This window comes from Microcaecilia unicolor, chromosome 6, assembly GCF_901765095.1.
Source record: "Microcaecilia unicolor chromosome 6, aMicUni1.1, whole genome shotgun sequence".
Taxonomy (NCBI): Eukaryota; Metazoa; Chordata; class Amphibia; order Gymnophiona; family Siphonopidae; genus Microcaecilia; species Microcaecilia unicolor.
Window position 1 is genome coordinate 315152760 of NC_044036.1, and position 18153 is coordinate 315170912.

An 18153-nucleotide genomic window follows, 5' to 3' on the forward strand; every position below is an offset into this window, starting at 1 on the left:
GGCTGAGGACGCCCATCTCTCCTCAGCCAATAACCACGCCCCAGTCCCGTCTTCACCACGCCTTCAACATGCCCCCATCAACTTTGGTCGTTTCCGCGACAGATTGCAGTTGAAGCCGCCCAAAATCGGCTTTCGATTATACCGATTTGGGCACCCACGGGAGAAAGACGCCTATCTCCCGATTTGGTTCGAAATATGGGCGTCTTTCTCTTTCGAAAATAAGCTGGTATATGTGTTTGCAGAGTACTACTTATGTCTGGCAGCGTTCCAGAGTAAAAATAATAATAAGATTATTTTCTTACCGTCATAATGAAGCCAGGATTGGCCTTGCCTCGTGAAGCTTGGATGTTTACCTTTCTAACAAGGTATTCGTGTTTCACATTCTCAATCTCATTGTCCACACTCACGTTGAATGCCAATTCCCTGTCTAATAGAGAACCCAAGGAAAGTAAGCAGAAGGAAAGAGAGAAGCAAAGAAAAGGAGAAGAATTTGTGTATTTTTAGTTGTTCACTAAAACACTGAAGAAAGGACCTAACTGGCCTTAAACGTTTCTGTACTACAACATCATTTTATAGTTGGTTCACTAAAAGGTATTACTGCCGGTCAGCAAATTGATCAAATATAACATGAAAATCGTGATTGGGTTCTGATCCTTGAGGCCCTCACCATTTTCTAACATTGAGAAGAAACTCAGAAAGCATTCCGTTACATCCTCTGGATAATGGAACAGCTCAAAGTTGCAGTTGCTATCAATCCGCATTGGGAGATAATATTGTAGCCAGCCATTACTGTGGATCTTCACATGAGGGTATAAGTCCTTCCACTCCACCATGTGCCTGCAGCAAAAGACATCAGAGATCTGCAAGAACATCATTCTTCTTGACCACTCTCTTAAGGGAAAGGGGGAAAGGGAAATGGGACTTGATATACTGCCTTTCTGAGGTTTTTGCAACTACATTCAAAGCAGTTTACATATATTCAGGTACTTATTTTGTACCAGGGGCAATGGAGGGTTAAGTGACTTGCCCAGAGTCACAAGGAGCTGCAGTGGGAATTGAACACAGTTCCCCAGGATCAAAGTCCACTGCACTAACCACTAGGCCACTCCTCCACTAGCAACATTCCATGAAGAAGCCTGCCCTTGCAGATCAGCAACGCGGCTGGCCATGCAGACTTCTGTTTCTGTGAGTCTGATGTCCTGCACATATGTGCAGGACATCAGACTCACAGAAACAGAAGCCTGTGTGGTTGCGTTGCTGATCTGCAAGGGCAGGCTTCTTCATGGAATGTTGCTAGTGCAGTAGCAACAGTCCATGTAGAATCTCAAATAGTAGCAACAGAATCTCAATAGTAGCAACATTCCATCTAGAATCTCCAATAGTAGCAACATTCCATGTAGAATCTCAAATAGGGAAAGGGAAATGGGACTTGATATACTGCCTTTCTGAGGTTTTTGCAACTACTATCATAGCAGTTTACATATATTCAGGTACTTATTTTGTAACAGGGGCAATGGAGGGTTAAGTGACTTGCCCAGAGTCACAAGGAGCTGCAGCGGGAATCGAACTCAGTTCCCCAGGATCAAAGTCCACTGCACTAACCACTAGGCTACTCCTCATAGGCACGGCATATAGAATATGCTTAATTGATATCCTAATGCCTAAAACGACATGCCTCCATTTACACTAATGAAAATGTGGCGTAAATCCTGGTGCATAGATTTAGGTGCACGTAATTTTTGGAATGCCCACAAAATGCCCATTTCCCGCCTATAACCACGCCCCTTTTTGCCTGCACACATTAGAATTTAAGCACAATGCGGTACAGAATATGCTTAGCAAGTTATATGTGTAAATTCTAATTATTGCCAATTAGTGCTCATTATTTCTTGTTAAGTGCAGTTACAACGCTGATTGGCTTGTTAAGCCAATTAATTTCTGCACATTGTTACAGAATATGCGTGGATTTCAGCATGGAACACTAGCAGGCTTATTTTCGAAAGAGAAGGACACCCATCTTTCGACACAAATCGCAAGATGGGGGTCATTCTCACAGGGTCGCCCAAATCAGCATAATTGAAAGTCAATTTTGGCGTCCTCAACTGCTTTCCATCGCAGGGACAACCAAAGTTCACGGGGGGGTGTTGGAGGCGTAGAGAAGGCGGGACTGGGGCATGTCTAACACATGGGCGTCCTCGACCGATAATGGAAAAAAGAAGGGCATCCCCGACGAACACTTGGACGACTTTACCTGGTCCTTTTTTTCTTACGACCAAGACACAAAAATGTGCCCTAAATGACCAGATGACCATCGGAGGGAATCGGAGATGACCTCCCCTTATTCCCAAAGTGGTCACTAACCCCCTCCCACCCTCAAAAAAATTTTTAAAAATATTTTTTCCAGCCTCTATGCCAGCCTCAAATATCATACCCAGCTCCATGACATCAGTATGCAGGTCCCTGGAGCAGTTTTAGTGGGTGCAGTGCACTTCAGGCAGGCCCATTCCCCCCCCCCCCCCCCACCTGTTATACTTGTGGTGGTAAATGTGAGCCCTTCAAAACCCACCAGAAACCCACTGTACCCACATGTAGGGGCCCCCCTTCACCCCTTAGGGCTATGGTAGTGGTGTACAGTTGTGGGGAGTGGGTTTTGGGGGGGGTTGGGGGGCTCAGCACCCAAGGTAAGGGAGCTATGCACCTGGGAGCAATTTCTGAAGTCCACTGTAGTGCCCCCTAGGGTGCCCAGATGGTGTCTTGGCATGTCAGGGGGACCAGTGCACTACGAATGCTGGCTCTTCCCACGACCAAAGGGCTTGGATTTGGTCGTTTCTGAGATGGGCGTCCTCGGTTTCTATTATCGCCAAAAATCGGGGACGATCATCTCTAAGGACGACCATCTCTAAGGATGACCATCTCTAAGGTTGACCTAAATTTCGCGTTTTCGGTGTTCCTGACCGTATTATCGAAACGAAAGATGGACGCCCATCTTGTTTCGATAAGGGCGGCCCTTTCGATTATGCCCCTCCACGTGTGCTATATAGCATCCCGGGGAATATATATGATAGATATAGGTGCCAATATTTGGCCTATATAAATATTGGTACCTATATCTATTATGTATATATGCCCTGGTCTGGAACACACTCACCCTGCCCCTTTGGCTGTAGGTATAGAACTATAAATATACCCCATAGGTAGGTACCAATTTCCTGTACAAGTTAAAGAACACAAGCATTTATGCAATAACTGTTACAGTTACAAATGTAAGCGCTAGTTGGGCACGAAGTAATTTCTGTAATTTTAGTGCGCAACTCAGTGCATAAATGCAAGGGGGTGTGCACAGGGGGGGTGTATGGGCGGGGCATGGGGGGATATGATAGAGGTCTACAAAGTCCTGAGTGGTGTAGAATGGGTAAACGTAAATCAATTTTTTACTCTTTCCAAAAGTAGAAAGACTAGGGGACATTCAATGAAGTTACATGGGAATACTTTTCAAACTAATAGGAGCAAATATTTTTTTTTACTCTACTGATAGTTAAGCTCTGAAACCCTTTGCCAGAGGATGTGGTATCAGCAGTTAGTGTATCTGAGTTTAAAAAGGTTTGAACAAATTCCTGGAGGAAAAGTCCATAGTCTGCTATTGAGACAGACATGGGGAAGCCACTGCTTGCCCTGGGATTTTAACATGAAATCTTGCTACTATTTGGGATTCCGGAATTTTGCTACTCTGTGGAATTCTAGAATCTTTCTACTCTTTGGGATTCTATCAAGTACTTGTGACCTGGATTAGACATTGTTGGAAGCAGGATATTGGGCTAGATGTTCTTATGTTACTTACGCATGTACCTTACAGAATAGTGCAAGTTAAAAACTAAGATGCAACATTTATGCACACATTTACACCTGCTGTTGACCTGGTGTAAGTTGTCAGACCTAAATATTGCCCGGATGCCCTTACGGAATTAGTATTTAGTGAGCTGAATCTTGGTACTATAGTACCAGCAAAACCTTGGTGAGAACCCTTTTCTTTGTTTTGGGACCACATTAGGGCAAAGTCGTACCCCAAACAGACACGACAAGCCATGAAATCTGGTGTTTGAATATTGACCACTTAATGTTTTTCTAGCATCAGTTTGTCTACTTCACTCCAGTAATCTCTTTCCCCCAATATTTAGCGCTATTTATCTTGTCAGAAACAGCTGCTGACTGGTTAAATAGCGTTTTTTGCTGCTAACCACAAATATTCAGTGGGAGATAACCAGTTATCTCCCACTGAATATTCAAGGTTATCGCCTACTACTAAACTGGCTGTGTCACATGACTTATCTGGTTAGGCATGGATATTCAGTGCCAGACCGAATAAAATTAGTGGTTAAATCAGACTGCATAAATAGGAACCACTGTAACTTAACCGGTCAGCCGCTGAACATTGGCTTAACTGGTTAAGGGCCCTGTTTACTAAGGTGCACTAGCATTTTTAGCATGCCCCCAAATTAGTGCGCACTAAATGCTAGAGACACCCATATATTCCTATTGATATCTCTAGCATTTAGTACTTACTAATTTTTAGCATGCGCTAAAAACGCTAGCGTGCCTATAGCACAGTTCAGTAAACAGAGCCCTAAGAGTTTAGCGGCCAAAAAATACTGGATATTCAGTGCCGGTCACCAAAAATAGCCTGGCATTGAATATCCAGGTTTAACACTGCCGTTGGCTGAATATGGGGGGGGGGGGGGGGGAGTGAGGTTGAATTTTAAATTGTTTTGTGTGCTTTTTGACATGGGTCAACTTGTGTTATCCTCAAGATTTTTTTATTTTATTTATTTTGTATTTATTTGTTACATTTGTATCCCACATTTTCCCACAGAAACTGGAAAGGAGATGGCGTAAATCTCGCCTGGATGAAGACAGGCTACACTGTAGGAAGCACACGACAAAGTACTGCCAACCCTTAATAGCAACCAAAAAACTATATTTCTCTCAATGCATTGCACAGGCTGGCAGTTCAACCAAGCAGTTGTTCAGTATAGTAAACAGCTTACTGTAACCCCCACAACAGAGCCAGCCTGCCCAGTCTAAACTAAACTGCAATGATTTTGCTGCATACTTGCTCAGGGGGGGTGCTCCCTGCCAGCTCCCCCCTGGGTGCAGCACAATGACAGCCCCCCCCCCCCCCCGACCCAGTGCCTACGCTCCTCCGTCCAACCAGCTCCCTACCTTTAAAAAATATATTGGAATCCGAGGCGAGGCGCAGCACCTCGTGCCAGCACGTAAAAGAAATGTGGACCGTCTCATCGGGCCTTCCCTCGCTCTATCTGTCCCACCCTCCACTGACGCAACTTCCTATTTCCGAAAGGGCGGGACAGACAGGGTGAAAGAATGTCCGATGAGACGGTCCACATTTCTTTTATGTGCAGGCGCGAGCCGCTGCGCCTCGCTTCGCCTCGCTTCGCCTCGCTTCGCCTCGGATTCCGATATTTTTTTTTAAGGTAGGGAGCTGGTTGCACGGAGGAGGGTAGGCACTGGGTCGGGAGGGGGGGTGTCAATGCGCCGAGGGGGGGTGTCATCATGCTGCACCCGGGGGGGGGGGGGGTGCAACGGCGAACCGCCCCACCCCGGGTGGCAGCCCCCCTTGATACGCCACTGTGACCAACTACCTGCTCCCTCGACCCTTGCCCATCAAAGATAGTGCAGCAGGCAGGTATGAGCCTCATAGAAGGTGCCACAAAAACTGTGAACTCCTCTCTTTCTAATGGGCAACTACCAACAGCATTAAAAAGGGCAGTGGTTCACCCAGTGGTGTACCTAGGGTAGTTGACACCCGGGGCCGGTCATTTTTTAACCCCCCCCCCCCCCCCCCCAAATCCAGTACTAGGCATGCCAAGAATACAAAACACTCAGGACCTATAGAGCAATTCTACCATACTACTTACTACTACTACTACTTAACATTTCTAGAGCGCTACTAGGGTTACGCAGCGCTGTACAATTTAACAAAGAGAGACAGTCCCTGCTCAAAGAGCTTACAATCTAATAGACAAGTGAACGGTCGGTCCGATCGGGGCAGTCAAATTGGGGCAGTCTGGATTCACTGAACGGTAAGGGTTAGGTGCCGAACGCAGCATTGAAGAGGTGGGCTTTAAGCAAAGACTTGAAGATGGGCAGGGAGGGGGCTTGGCGTAAGGGTTCAGGAAGGTTGTTCCAAGCATAGGGTGAGGCGAGGCAGAATGAGCGGAGCCTGGAGTTGGCGGTGGTGGAGAAGGGTACTGAGAGGAGGGATTTATCCTGTGAACGGAGGTTACGGGCGGGAACGTAAGGGGAGATGAGGGTAGAGAGGTAGTGAGGGGCAGCAGACTGAGTGCATTTGTAGGTAAGAAGGAGAAGCTTGAATTGAATGCGGTATCTGATCGGAAGCCAGTGAAGTGACCTGAGGAGAGGGGTGATATGAGTATATCGGTTCTGGCGGAATATGAGACGTGCAGCAGAGTTCTGAACAGACCGAAGGGGGGATAGATGGCTAAGTGGGAGGCCGGTGAGGAGTAAGTTGCAGTAGTCCAGGCGAGAGGTAATGAGAGCGTGGACGAGAGTTCGGGTGGTGTGTTCAGAGAGGAAAGGGCGAATTTTGCTGATGTTAAAGAGGAAGAAGCGACAGGTCTTGGCTATCTGCTGGATATGCGCAGAGAAGGAAAGAGAGGAGTCAAAGATGACTCCGAGGTTGCGGGCAGATGAGACGGGGAGGATGAGGGTGTTATCAACTGAGATAGAAAGTGGAGGAAGAGGAGAAGTGGGTTTTGGTGGAAAGACGATAAGCTCGGTCTTGGACATGTTCAGTTTCAGGTGGCGGTTGGACATCCAGGCAGCAATGTCGGATAAGCAGGCCGATACCTTTGCCTGGGTCTCCGCAGTGATGTCTGGTGTGGAGAGATACAGTTGGGTGTCATCAGCATAGAGATGATACTGGAAACCATGAGATGAGATCAGGGAGCCCAGGGAAGAGGTGTAGATTGAGAAGAGAAGGGGTCCAAGGACCGATCCCTGGGGAACACCAACAGATAAGGGGATGGGGGTGGAGGAAGATCCATGAGAGTGAACTTTGAAGGTGCGGTGGGAGAGATAGGAGGAGAACCAGGAGAGGACAGAGCCCTGGAACCCAAATGAGGACAGTGTGGCAAGAAGTAAGTCATGATTGACAGTGTCAAAAGCAGCGGATAGATCCAGGAGGATGAGGATGGAGTAGTGGCCTCTGGATTTGGCAAGGAACAGGTCATTACAGACTTTAGAAAGTGCTGTTTCTGTCGAGTGAAGAGGGCGAAAACCGGATTGAAGCGGATCAAGGATGGCATGAGAGGAGAGAAAATCAAGGCAGCGGCTGTGGACTGCGCGCTCAAGTGTCTTGGAGAGGAAGGGTAGGAGGGAGATGGGGCGGTAGTTGGAGGGACAGGTAGGGTCTAGTGATGGTTTTTTGAGGAGTGGCGTGACTACAGCATGCTTGAAGGTGTCGGGGACAGTTGCAGTGGAGAGAGAGAGGTTGAGGATATGACAGATGGAGGGGGTGATAGTAGGAGAGATGGTGTTAAGTAAGTTGGTGGGGATGGGATCAGAGGAACAAGTGGTGCATCTTGAGGAGGAAAGAAGGCGGGCGGTTTCCTCCTCGGAGATATCAGGAAAGGAGGAGAAAGAGGTCTGGGTTGGTTGGTTGAGGGAGAGGGTTGAAGGGTGAAGAGGAGGAGGTGGCTTGGTAGTGAACTCAAGGTTGATCTTTTGCACCTTGTCGCGGAAGTAGTCAGCCAGTCATTTCTACGAGTCACACAAGGAAAAGGAAAGCATCTTAAACACTACAGTGAGCACTAGAACATCAATTCACCTATTGTAAAATGAAACCAGACAGAATAGTACAGATCGTAGATCCTGCACAGTCAATGCCAACTGAAAGCCATGTCTTTTTAACAAACACAGATACACCCTAATCCACTATAGAATAAGTAATCATAAACTTTCTATTTAGACAAAAATTAAACTGAACCCCCAATGCCAGACTCTGCATACAATGCAACACCACAGAAACAGAAACTGTCCCCTAGTACTGTGCAAAATATAAAGACAGCAGATGTAAATTTGAAAAAAACTAACAAGTACCAATCACCACTTTACAAATTAACAAATAGAAATAAAACAAATATAGAAAGTAAAATAATACCATTTTATTGGACTAATACATTTAGCTTTCAGAGGCAAAAACCTCCGTCCTCGGGTCAGTACAGTATAGTGCTGTTACAGTATCCTATCCTGACCTGAGGAAGGGGGTTTTGTTCTCCGAAAGTAAGTCAAAATGTATTAAAATTAGTCCAATAAAAAGATTACCTTATTTACATGTTCTATTATAAACATTTAACATATCTACAATACTTTATCCTAAAGCAAAAAAAATAAAAAAATATATTTTATTTACAGTTTGTTGTCTCTGGTTTCTGCTTTCCTCATCTTCTTTTCACCGTCTTCCTTCCATCCAGCATCTGTCTTCACTCTCTCTCTGCCATCCAGTGTCAGCCCTCTCTGCCGTCCCTTCCATCCACTGCCTGCCCTTTCTCTCTGCCCCTTCAATCCACCATTTGCCCTCCCTCTCCCATCCATCCAGGGTCTGCCCTCCCTCTCGCTCCCCCTTCCATCTAGGATCTGTCCCCTCTCTCTCTCTGCCCCTTTTTTCAGCCCCCAGTTCCAGCCCCCTTCTCCTCTCTGAACACCCCCACCCCAGTCCCCTTCTCCCCTCCCCTTCTCCTGTCTGAGACCCCCACCCCAGTCTACTACTACTTAACATTTCTAGAGCGCTACTAGGGTTACGCAGCGCTGTACAATTTAACAAAGAGAGACAGTCCCTGCTCAAAGAGCTTACAATCTAATAGACAAGTCCCCTTCTCCCCTCCCCTGTCTGAGACCCCCACCCCAGTCCCCTTCTCTCCTCTGAACACCCCCACCCCAGTCCCCTTTTCCCCTCCCCTGTCTGAGATCCCCACCCCAGTCCCCTTCTCCCCTCCCCTTTTCCCCTCTGAACACCCCACCCCAGTCCCCTTCTCCTCTCCCCCTCCCCTGTCTGAGATCCCCACCCCAGTCCCCTTCTCCCCTCCCCTTCCCCCGTCTGAGACCCCCACCCCAGTCCCCTTCTCCCCTCCCCTTTTCCTCTCTGAACACCCCCACCCCAGTCCCCTTCTCCCCTCCCCTGTCTGAGACCCCCACCCCAGTCCCCTTCTCTCCTCTGAACACCCCCATCCCAGCCCCCTTCTCCCCTCCCCTTCCCTTCTCCCCTCTGAGATCCCCACCCCAGTCCCCTTCTCCCCTCCCCTTTTCCCCTCTGAGACCCCCACCCTAGTCCCCTTCTCCCCTTCCCTTCTCCCCTCTGAGATCCCCACCCCAGTCCCCTTCTCCCCTCCCCTGTCTGAGATCCCCACCCCAGTCCTCTTCTCCCCTCCCCTTTTCCCCTCTGAATACCCCCACCCCAGTCCTCTTCTCCCCTCCCCTTCTCTCCTCTGAGATCCCCACCCCAGTCCCCTTCTCCCCTCCCCTGTCTGAGACCCCCACCCCAGTCCCCTTCTCCCCTCTGAACACCCCCACCCATCCCTTTCGCCCCTCTCCTTCCTCACCGGCGAAGCAGCGTCGCAGGCAGCGCCTCGTGCCCTGCTTGTAAAAAAAAAAATCAAATCTCCTTCCTTCTCCTTGTCTTGACGTCTTGACGTCGACTCGGGCCTTCCAATGATTGGAAGGCCCGAGTCGACGTCAAGACGAGGAGGAGAAGGAAGGAGGAGATTTGATTTTTTTTTTTTTACAAGCAGGGCACGAGGCGCTGCCTGCGACGCTGCTTCGCCGGTTTTTTTTTAATGTGCGGCGCCACGGGAACGGCCACGGGAGGCGGCGGGAGTGGAGCACCCCCCACCCACTGGCACCCGGGGCGGACCGCCCCCACCGCCCCCCCCTTAGTACGCCACTGGGTTCACCCTTTCCGTAAGAAAAACAACCTTGACCAGGAGAAACTTGTTTCTAGGGAAACTCAATGATTGGCTAGATCAATTTCAATCTGGATTCAGACAAGATTATGGAACGGAAATCGTCCTCATATCCCTAACAGATTATCTTCACAGAAACCGAGACAGGGGATTCACTTCGGTGTTAGCACTGCTAGATTTCTCAGCAGCGTTTGACACTGTGGATCATGATATCATGCTAGCACGACTGACAGAAACATGAATCACTAGAACAGTACTTGATTCAGACCCTATCTATCAAACAGGCAACAATCTATAATGTTTGGCAGCAACTCATCACCACCATGGGCACTGACCTGTGGGGTACCACATGGATCGATACTGTAACCTATTCTGTTCAATATCTACCTCAAGTCACTAGCTGAGCTGATTCGGTCAATGGACACTCAGTTCTACATCTATGCGGAAGATATTCAGCTACTCATACCCATTGAACCTGACTTACCTACAGCCCTGAATAAACTGATTACCTGTCTAACATCAATTCAAAAATGGGCTAAACACAACAAACTTTGCCTGAACCCAAGTAAAACCAAGCTTCTCTGGGTCCCTAACGCAAGTGGATACATACCTGACATCAAAATCTCTTTTGGGAAATAAATAACTCCCCTTCAAATCACAAGTCAGGAACCTTGGAATACAGTTAGATTCAACACTTACTCTGATTCCCCAAATCCAAGCAACCTTCAAGAGCTGCTTCTACTGTTTGTGACAGCTATGCTGCCTCTCTCCTTACATCGAGAAGGTAAATCTTATCCCAGTTGTGCATGCCATGGTATCATCAAGACTGGATTACTGTAATGCACTGTACAATGGTCTGATTACAAAGGGCCTGCACCAGCTCCAATTGATTCAGAATGCCGCAGCAAGACTAATAGAAGGTTGCAAGCGACGTGACCGCATCACACCGGCTACCAGTACAATAGAGGGCTAAATTTAAAACTATATGTTTGATCTTCAAAGCCCTTAAAGGACATGGCCCCTAGTACCTGACGAGTAGGAAGATTCTTTACACACCTCCAAGGACACTAACCATACCCTCTCCAAAAGCCATTACATGATGTGATATCAGCAAGTGAACCTGCTCTGGAGTAGCCCTCGCACTCTGGAATGCACTCCCTTAAAGGCTCTGCTTAATACAAGACTATCTCTAAGTCAGGAAGCAGGTGAAAGCTTAGCTCTTCAACCAGCCCTTTAATGGAAGAAGTAACTAACTGATTAGTCTCACTCACACCCACAAGGAGTGACACGAGCTGCACATACTGCAGCAGGACATGTTTATCCACTCCTTCCCTATCTGAGATTAACATTTTATCATCTCCCTGACCTCATGTGCAACTTTCTTTACATTAGTCACCTTATCTTCAAACTCTTCTTACTCTCTTACCTATCTATATGTTCCATCTTTGATTATACCCTACACTGTCAATTAAAAAGCTCTATTATGCATTGTGTTGACATTGTATCTTACATTGTCAATTAAAATGTTCTATTATGCATTGTGTTGACATTGTAAGTAGTATACTATGCCATAGTTTGTATTGTTATTTAAATATTTGTACTGCTGTAATTGTCTATTGCTCATGTTTGATTTATTCTTACTGTAAACTGCATTGAGTGAATTCCTTCAAAAAGGTGGTAAATAAATCCTATTAAATAAATAAATAAATAAATAAATAAATAAATACAAGTGAATGGGCTGTGTCAGCAGTACCACACCGCCAGCTGCTAGTGTGGCTTTGTAAACAGGGGCCTAATGAGCTTATTTTCGAAAGAGATCGCCGGCCATCTTCCGACACAAATCAGGAGATGGCCGGCGATCTCCTGATCCCGGCCAAATCGGTATAACCGAAAGCCGAATTTGGCCGGCGCCAACTGCTTTTTCGTCGCGGAGCCGGCCAACCTTCAAGGGAGGGTACAGAAGGCAGGATGGGGTGGAGTGGGGGCGGGATGGAGGCGTGGTTATGAGATGGCCGGCTTCACCCCATAATGGAAAAAAGATGGCCGGCTCAGACGAGCATTTCGCCGGCTGGACTTGGTCCATTTAATTTTAGGACCAAGTCTGAAAAAAGTGCCCCAACTGACCAGATGACCACCGGAGGGAATCGGGGATCACCTCCCCTTACTCCCCCAGTGGTCACCAACCCCTTCCCACCCAAAAAAATAAAATAAAACATTTTTTGTCAGCCTGTGTGCCAGCCTGAAATGTCATACCCAGCTCCCTGACAGCAGTATGCAGGTCCCTGGAGCAGTATTTAGTGGGTGCAGTGCACTTCAGGCAGGTGGACCCAGGCCCACTCCCCCGTACCTGTTACACTTGTGGTGGTTAATGTTGAGCCCTCCAAAAAACCCCAAACCCACTGTACCCACATGTAGGTGCCCCCTTTCACCCCTTAGGGCTATGGTAGTGGTGTAGAGTTGTGGGGAGTGGGTTTTAGGGGGGATTTGGGGGGCTCAGCACCCAAGGTATGCACCTGGGAGCAATTTTTTTTTTAATTTTTTGAAGTGCCCCCTAGGGTGCTCGGTTGGTGTCCTGGCATGTCAGGGGGGCCAGTGCACTACAAATGCTGGCTCCTCCCACGACCAAATGCCTTGCATTTCGCCGGGTTCAAGATGGCCGGGCCCGGTTTCCATTATGGCTGAAAACCGAAGCCGGCCATCTGGTCTAAACCCGGCGAACGATTTAGCCGGCCCCAACCGTATTTTGAAAATACGGTTGGCTCCGGCCCATCTATTTAGCCGGCGCCGTTCGATTCTGCCCCTTCACGTTTGTAACTGAGGGTATGCGACTTACTCAAGGTCACAAGGAGCATGAGTAGGATGTGAACTTTGGATGCCCTGGTTCTTAGCTCACTTTCTAACCATTAGGCTACTCATTCACCCTGCTATAGTACTGTTGACCCTTATCAAAATTTCATGCAGGCTTCACACTAACAAATGTAAAGTGAGAATACAGCATAAGCAACCAGAGATTGCCCTAAGACAGTTATTTTGTAAACCGGGGCTTATAGTCACAAAAAACATATATTTTATATTTTTTAAAAGGTATAAAAGCTATAAAAAATAATAAAAGAATACTGTATATCAGGATGATAAAAAAGAAAGAAAACCAAAGAATGAGATAGAGAAAAGAAGCCCTAGAAGTGACAAGTTAAGCATTGCACATTCTGGAGATGTTTTACTTTGCTGACCTTTGAAAGCCGGATCAATAACAGGAATACAACCAGTGCCTTGTAGAGGTCAGTGTAGTGGGTTTTGTCTTCATGTGGTGCAGCCACTTGGGTGGTTATTTCTTTTAGAAAAGGGAAAACGAACAGAAGGAATTCAGTTTTTTCCCTATTTCTAAGTGGCACTTATCATGTTGACCAGGCCCTTCATATGGCTTTTATAACAGTGTTTTAAAAGCAGAACAGAACTTAATGGAGCCAGAACTTCCATTATAAGGTTAAAAGATGAATGTGGCTATTTCAGACTCCGCTCAGGGCTCAAGTGACTCACTAATAGCCTAATATACTAAGCTTTCCCAAAACATGCTACCTAGTGATGCATGGTTCTGGGCAAAGCGTCATACCACAGACCTCTTCAGTTTGAGGTACAGGGTGCTCTCAACCCAAATATGCCTAGTTCACATTGGCAGCATGCATGAGACATCTATCTAAACCTACGTTACCCAAGCTGCAAAGGACTTAAATACAAATCAACCTACGCACCCAGCTTTTCCTACATAAGCACACAACTGTGGAACGCATTACCGAAAGCCTTGAAAACGACATACGACCACCTAAACTTCCGAAAATCACTAAAAACTAACCTGTTCAAAAAGGCATACCCCATCGATCCAACTTAAATGCCTGATCCCTGCAACACAACAAAACTAAAGCACGTAATGGACAAAACCCAACTGTTCCGTTAGACGATTCCCTAATTTGGCTATCAGGGGTGTAGCCAGACCTCGCCAGGAGGGGGGGCCAGAGCCCGAGATGGGGGGCACTGTTTAGCTGCCCCCCCCCCGAGCCGCTGCCGCCGCCACATCGGACCCCCCCCCCCCCTGCCGGCCTGCCCACGATCCCCTTCAAACCCCCCTCCCGCCACCAACTCTCCCCCGCCGTCGCCGCCCGCCCCGTCGCCGTAAATGATACCATTTCTCCATTAGAACTCCTCTCCCTTTGCCGGAGATCACCAATGTTTCAACATGCACAGATGCTTCTAATTCTTGCCACCTCCTCTCTTAGCTCATGTACTTCTTTCATGAGGGTTTCAATGTGCATACATTTATCACAGGAAATCAGATCCTTGCCTTGGACTAAGCATTCAGTCTGGACAGAGGAGGGCGGCGACGGCGGGGGAGAGTTGGTAGCGGGAGGGGGGTTGAAGGGGATCGTGGGGCAGGGGGGCCAGGGCCAAATCTACAGGGGCCCGGACCCCCTCAGGCCCCACGTAGCTACGCCACTGGTGGCTATCATGCCACAGGAACTGTATCTTACGACAACATCACATTGTATTTGTTCTCACCGGAGTCTGCAAACGCCTCTCCGGAACTATGTAAGCCATATTGAGAGGCTCCTGGCTGTTTAAATCACTTGTCCAGGGCTAACCAGGTAAATTCACTGGCACTTAGCCAGACAGTGCAGTTGAATATACCTGGTTAGCGCTCAGGCCGAAACCAACTATTTTGTGGGCGGTCCAAGGGCAGAGTCGGCACTTATGCAGTTAAGTGTTGATAAATAGGACCACTTAAAACCATCTTTATGTGATTTAATTTATCCAGTTAAGTGCCAAACATTGCACTGCACCAGATAAATGTTATCTGGTTATGTATAATCAGATATCCAATGTCAGTGCCCGGATATTGCCCAGCATTGACAGAAAAACATTGATCGCTGCTTGCTGAATATGGAGCCCGACAGGTATAAAATTAACTGGATATCTGATCCGTGAATTTTTCAGCAGCACCACTGCAAATCTACACAGAGTGAAATGGACAAGAAGGTATCAATTAATGTATGTCAATCTTGCTGAAAATGGATCTGATTTCATCTCAACCAATGAAGGTATCTTCCTACTGTTTCCAAAGGTGCTGACCAAAGGAGAGACACTTACACTTCCCGAATATTGAAGGCCGGGGTCCACACGGAGTTCCAGGGCACAGAGATGGTGCTGTATGGGTATTCCGTCTCGTTCCACTGCAGTCGGTGGTCATTCCATGACTGAAGGAACAGAATGGTGATTAAGAAATTTAGTAATTTGCCTGGTCCCAAGACCACAGCAATTTAATGCACGTGAAATAAGACTAGTTGTGACTTATATGACAACCATTAAAGGATGGGACTCTCATTTTGTTTTATTTGTTTAATTGATGAGGGTGTTTTGTAGGGTTTTTTGTTTGTTTGTTTGTTTTATCTTAAGACATGTTATTTTAAAATGGTCTACATTGAAATATTTTTAAAAGCCCTGCACCACAATTTCAAAAATGCCCTTTTTGCCTGGGTTCTCTCTTTTCATTTCCCTCCATACCAGGGCTTTTTTTGAGGGGGTATTTGGGGGTACTGAGTACCAGCACCTTTTCCATTGTCTGCTAAAATTGAGCCATGGTCCCCAAGTTTTAATGAAAGAGCTCAGGCTCTACACACCAATTCTGCCTTGTCATAGATTCTGTGATTAGTTTCAGGGGGCCTGGCTATTGTGGGGTGGTTCCTTCAGTGATCACCCCACCCCTGAAGAGTGGCCTGGCATTTAAGTACCGGCACCATTTTCGCTAGAAAAAAACACACTGCTCCATACAGACCCTCACTCCAATTTATCTGCAATTATAAGGGTAGTTATTATTCCCAGTTCCTCCTGCACCATCTGTGATCATTTTTCTTTAATCAATGGCTTCAGCTGACCTAAATCTGCTGCCAGTTGATTGTACAGCCCTGAATCAGCCAGTGCGCTGTGGAATACAGCACTGGCAGACCAGGACCAAGATCCCTTTGGCAGGGGAATCGGCTGATAGAGTAGGGAATCCAATTTAAGAGACCTTAATTTTATCGATGTGGGGATGGTCATATATATAGCACAGTTATATCCCAAACATCCACTCTTTATATATTTTATGCATATGTCAACTTCACTTTCAAATATATATAAAGAAGAACAGTAATTTTATGGGGATCATCAGAATCTTCAACAGCAATCCCTTACGGGCACAGCGTCCCTCATATTTAGGGCGCCATATAACTCCTCACAGATCAACCCAGTGTTGTATATTTTTTCCTTTTTTTTTGTTTTATTTAACTTTAAGTCTTCATTTTTCATTGAACAATTTGAATAAATATTCAACTCTTCAACTCTTCAAATTAGAGTAACAAAATACTTAGCTTTTTCGCAGCAAATTTTGTAAAAGCCAAACCTCCGCCTTAGAGTAGGGAATGACACCCCAACTTTTTTTTTTTAATTTTTTGCAGTAGCAGCAGGACTACCATTTTAAAAATGAAGGACACTGGGGGCTCTCTGACATTTAGAAGACACGGCTTTTGAATGAGTATTTTAAAAAGTCTTAGGCACTCTTTTACTAAGCTGCGGTAAGCCTTAATACGTGCTTACTGCAGGTTAAAAAGCACTACCACAGTGGATTTCGCATGTGCAAACGCTACCCATGAGCTAAAAATAGTTTTTATTTTTTAGCATTGGGGTGGGTCTGGGGGCGGAGAGTGAGCATGTTCCTCGCTAATAGCTATATTGCCACATGCTAACCGATTAGCATGTGGTTAGCGCGTGAGCCTTTACCACTTACAAAATATATGTTGGTAAGTGCTCGCCCGCTAATGGTCACGTGCAAATGGGAAATTTAGCGCATGGCCATTATTGCTGAAATAGAAAAATTAACCATTTCCAAGCAGCGCTAAAAGGGACCTTAGCCCACAGGAAAGACCAACACTGAGAGCCACTTTTTTAGCATTGCTTACTAAAAGGGCCCCTTAGGTATGTTACTGAGTATTGGGGTGTGGTTAGTACATAAGTACATAAGTAATGCCACACTGGGAAAAAAACAAGGGTCCATTGAGCCCCACATCCTGTCCACAACAGCAGCCAATCCAGGCCAAGGGCACCTGGCGAGCCTCCCAAACGTACAAACATTCTATACATGTTATTCCTGGAATTGTGGATTTTTCCCAAGTCCATTTAGTAGCGGTTTATGGACTTGTCCTTTAGGAAACCGTCTAAACCCTTTTAAAACTCTGTCAAGCTAACCACCTTCACCATGTTCTCCGGCAACGAATTCCAGAGTTTAATTATGCGTTGGGTGAAGAAAACGTTTCTCCGATTTGTTTTAAATTTACTACACTGTAGTTTCATCGCATGCCCCCTAGTCCTAGTATTTTTGGAAAGTGTGAACAGACGCTTCACATCCACCTGTTCCACTCCACTCATTATTTTATATACCTCTATCATGTCTCCCCTCAGCCGTCTCTTCTCCAAGCTGAAAAGCCCTAGCCTCCTTAGTCTTTCTTCATAGGGAAGTCGTCCCATACCCGCTATCATTTTAGTCGCCCTTCGCTGCACCTTTTCCAATTCTGCTATATCTTTCTTGAGATGCAGCGACCAGAATTGAACACAATACTCAAGTTGCGGTCGCACCATGGAGTGATATAACGGCATTATGACATCCTCACACCTGTTTTCCATACCTTTCCTAATAATACCCAACATTCTATTCGCTTTCTGAGCCGCAGTAGCACACTGAGCAGAAGGTTTCAGTGTATTATTGACAACGACACCCAGATCCCTTTCTTGGTCCGTAACTCCTAACGTGGAACCTTGCATGACGTAGCTATAATTCGGGCTCTTTTTTCCCACATGCATCACCTTGCACTTGCTCACATTAAACGTCATCTGCTATTTAGCCGCCCCATCTCCCAGTCTCATAAGGTCCTTCTGTAATTTTTCACAATCCTGTCGCGAGTTAACGACTTTGAATAACTTTGTGTCATCAGCAAATTCATGCGATTGATCTGAATCTATGTGCTAGGATAGATTCAGGGAGGCAGGGCTGCATGAATTTGAAGGCAAATAAGAGATGGGTATTTAAATTGTACATTTTGTAAATTGTATTTTAATACAGTTTAAGGAAAAAGTA

The 18153-nt window shown here is 46.4% G+C and overlaps 1 protein-coding gene across 1 annotated transcript in view; it reads right to left on the reverse strand.

The window, feature by feature from the left end:
* The window catches only part of ZACN (zinc activated ion channel), a 41697-nt gene that overhangs the window by 13141 nt on the left and 10403 nt on the right, over positions 1-18153 (reverse strand). Inside the window, exons 4-6 of the mRNA XM_030206852.1 lie at positions 15135-15241; positions 668-837; positions 303-427 (exon numbers count right to left, since the gene is read on the reverse strand). Coding sequence (XP_030062712.1) covers positions 303-427; positions 668-837; positions 15135-15241 — 402 coding nt within the window. The remainder of the gene's footprint in view (positions 1-302; positions 428-667; positions 838-15134; positions 15242-18153) is intronic.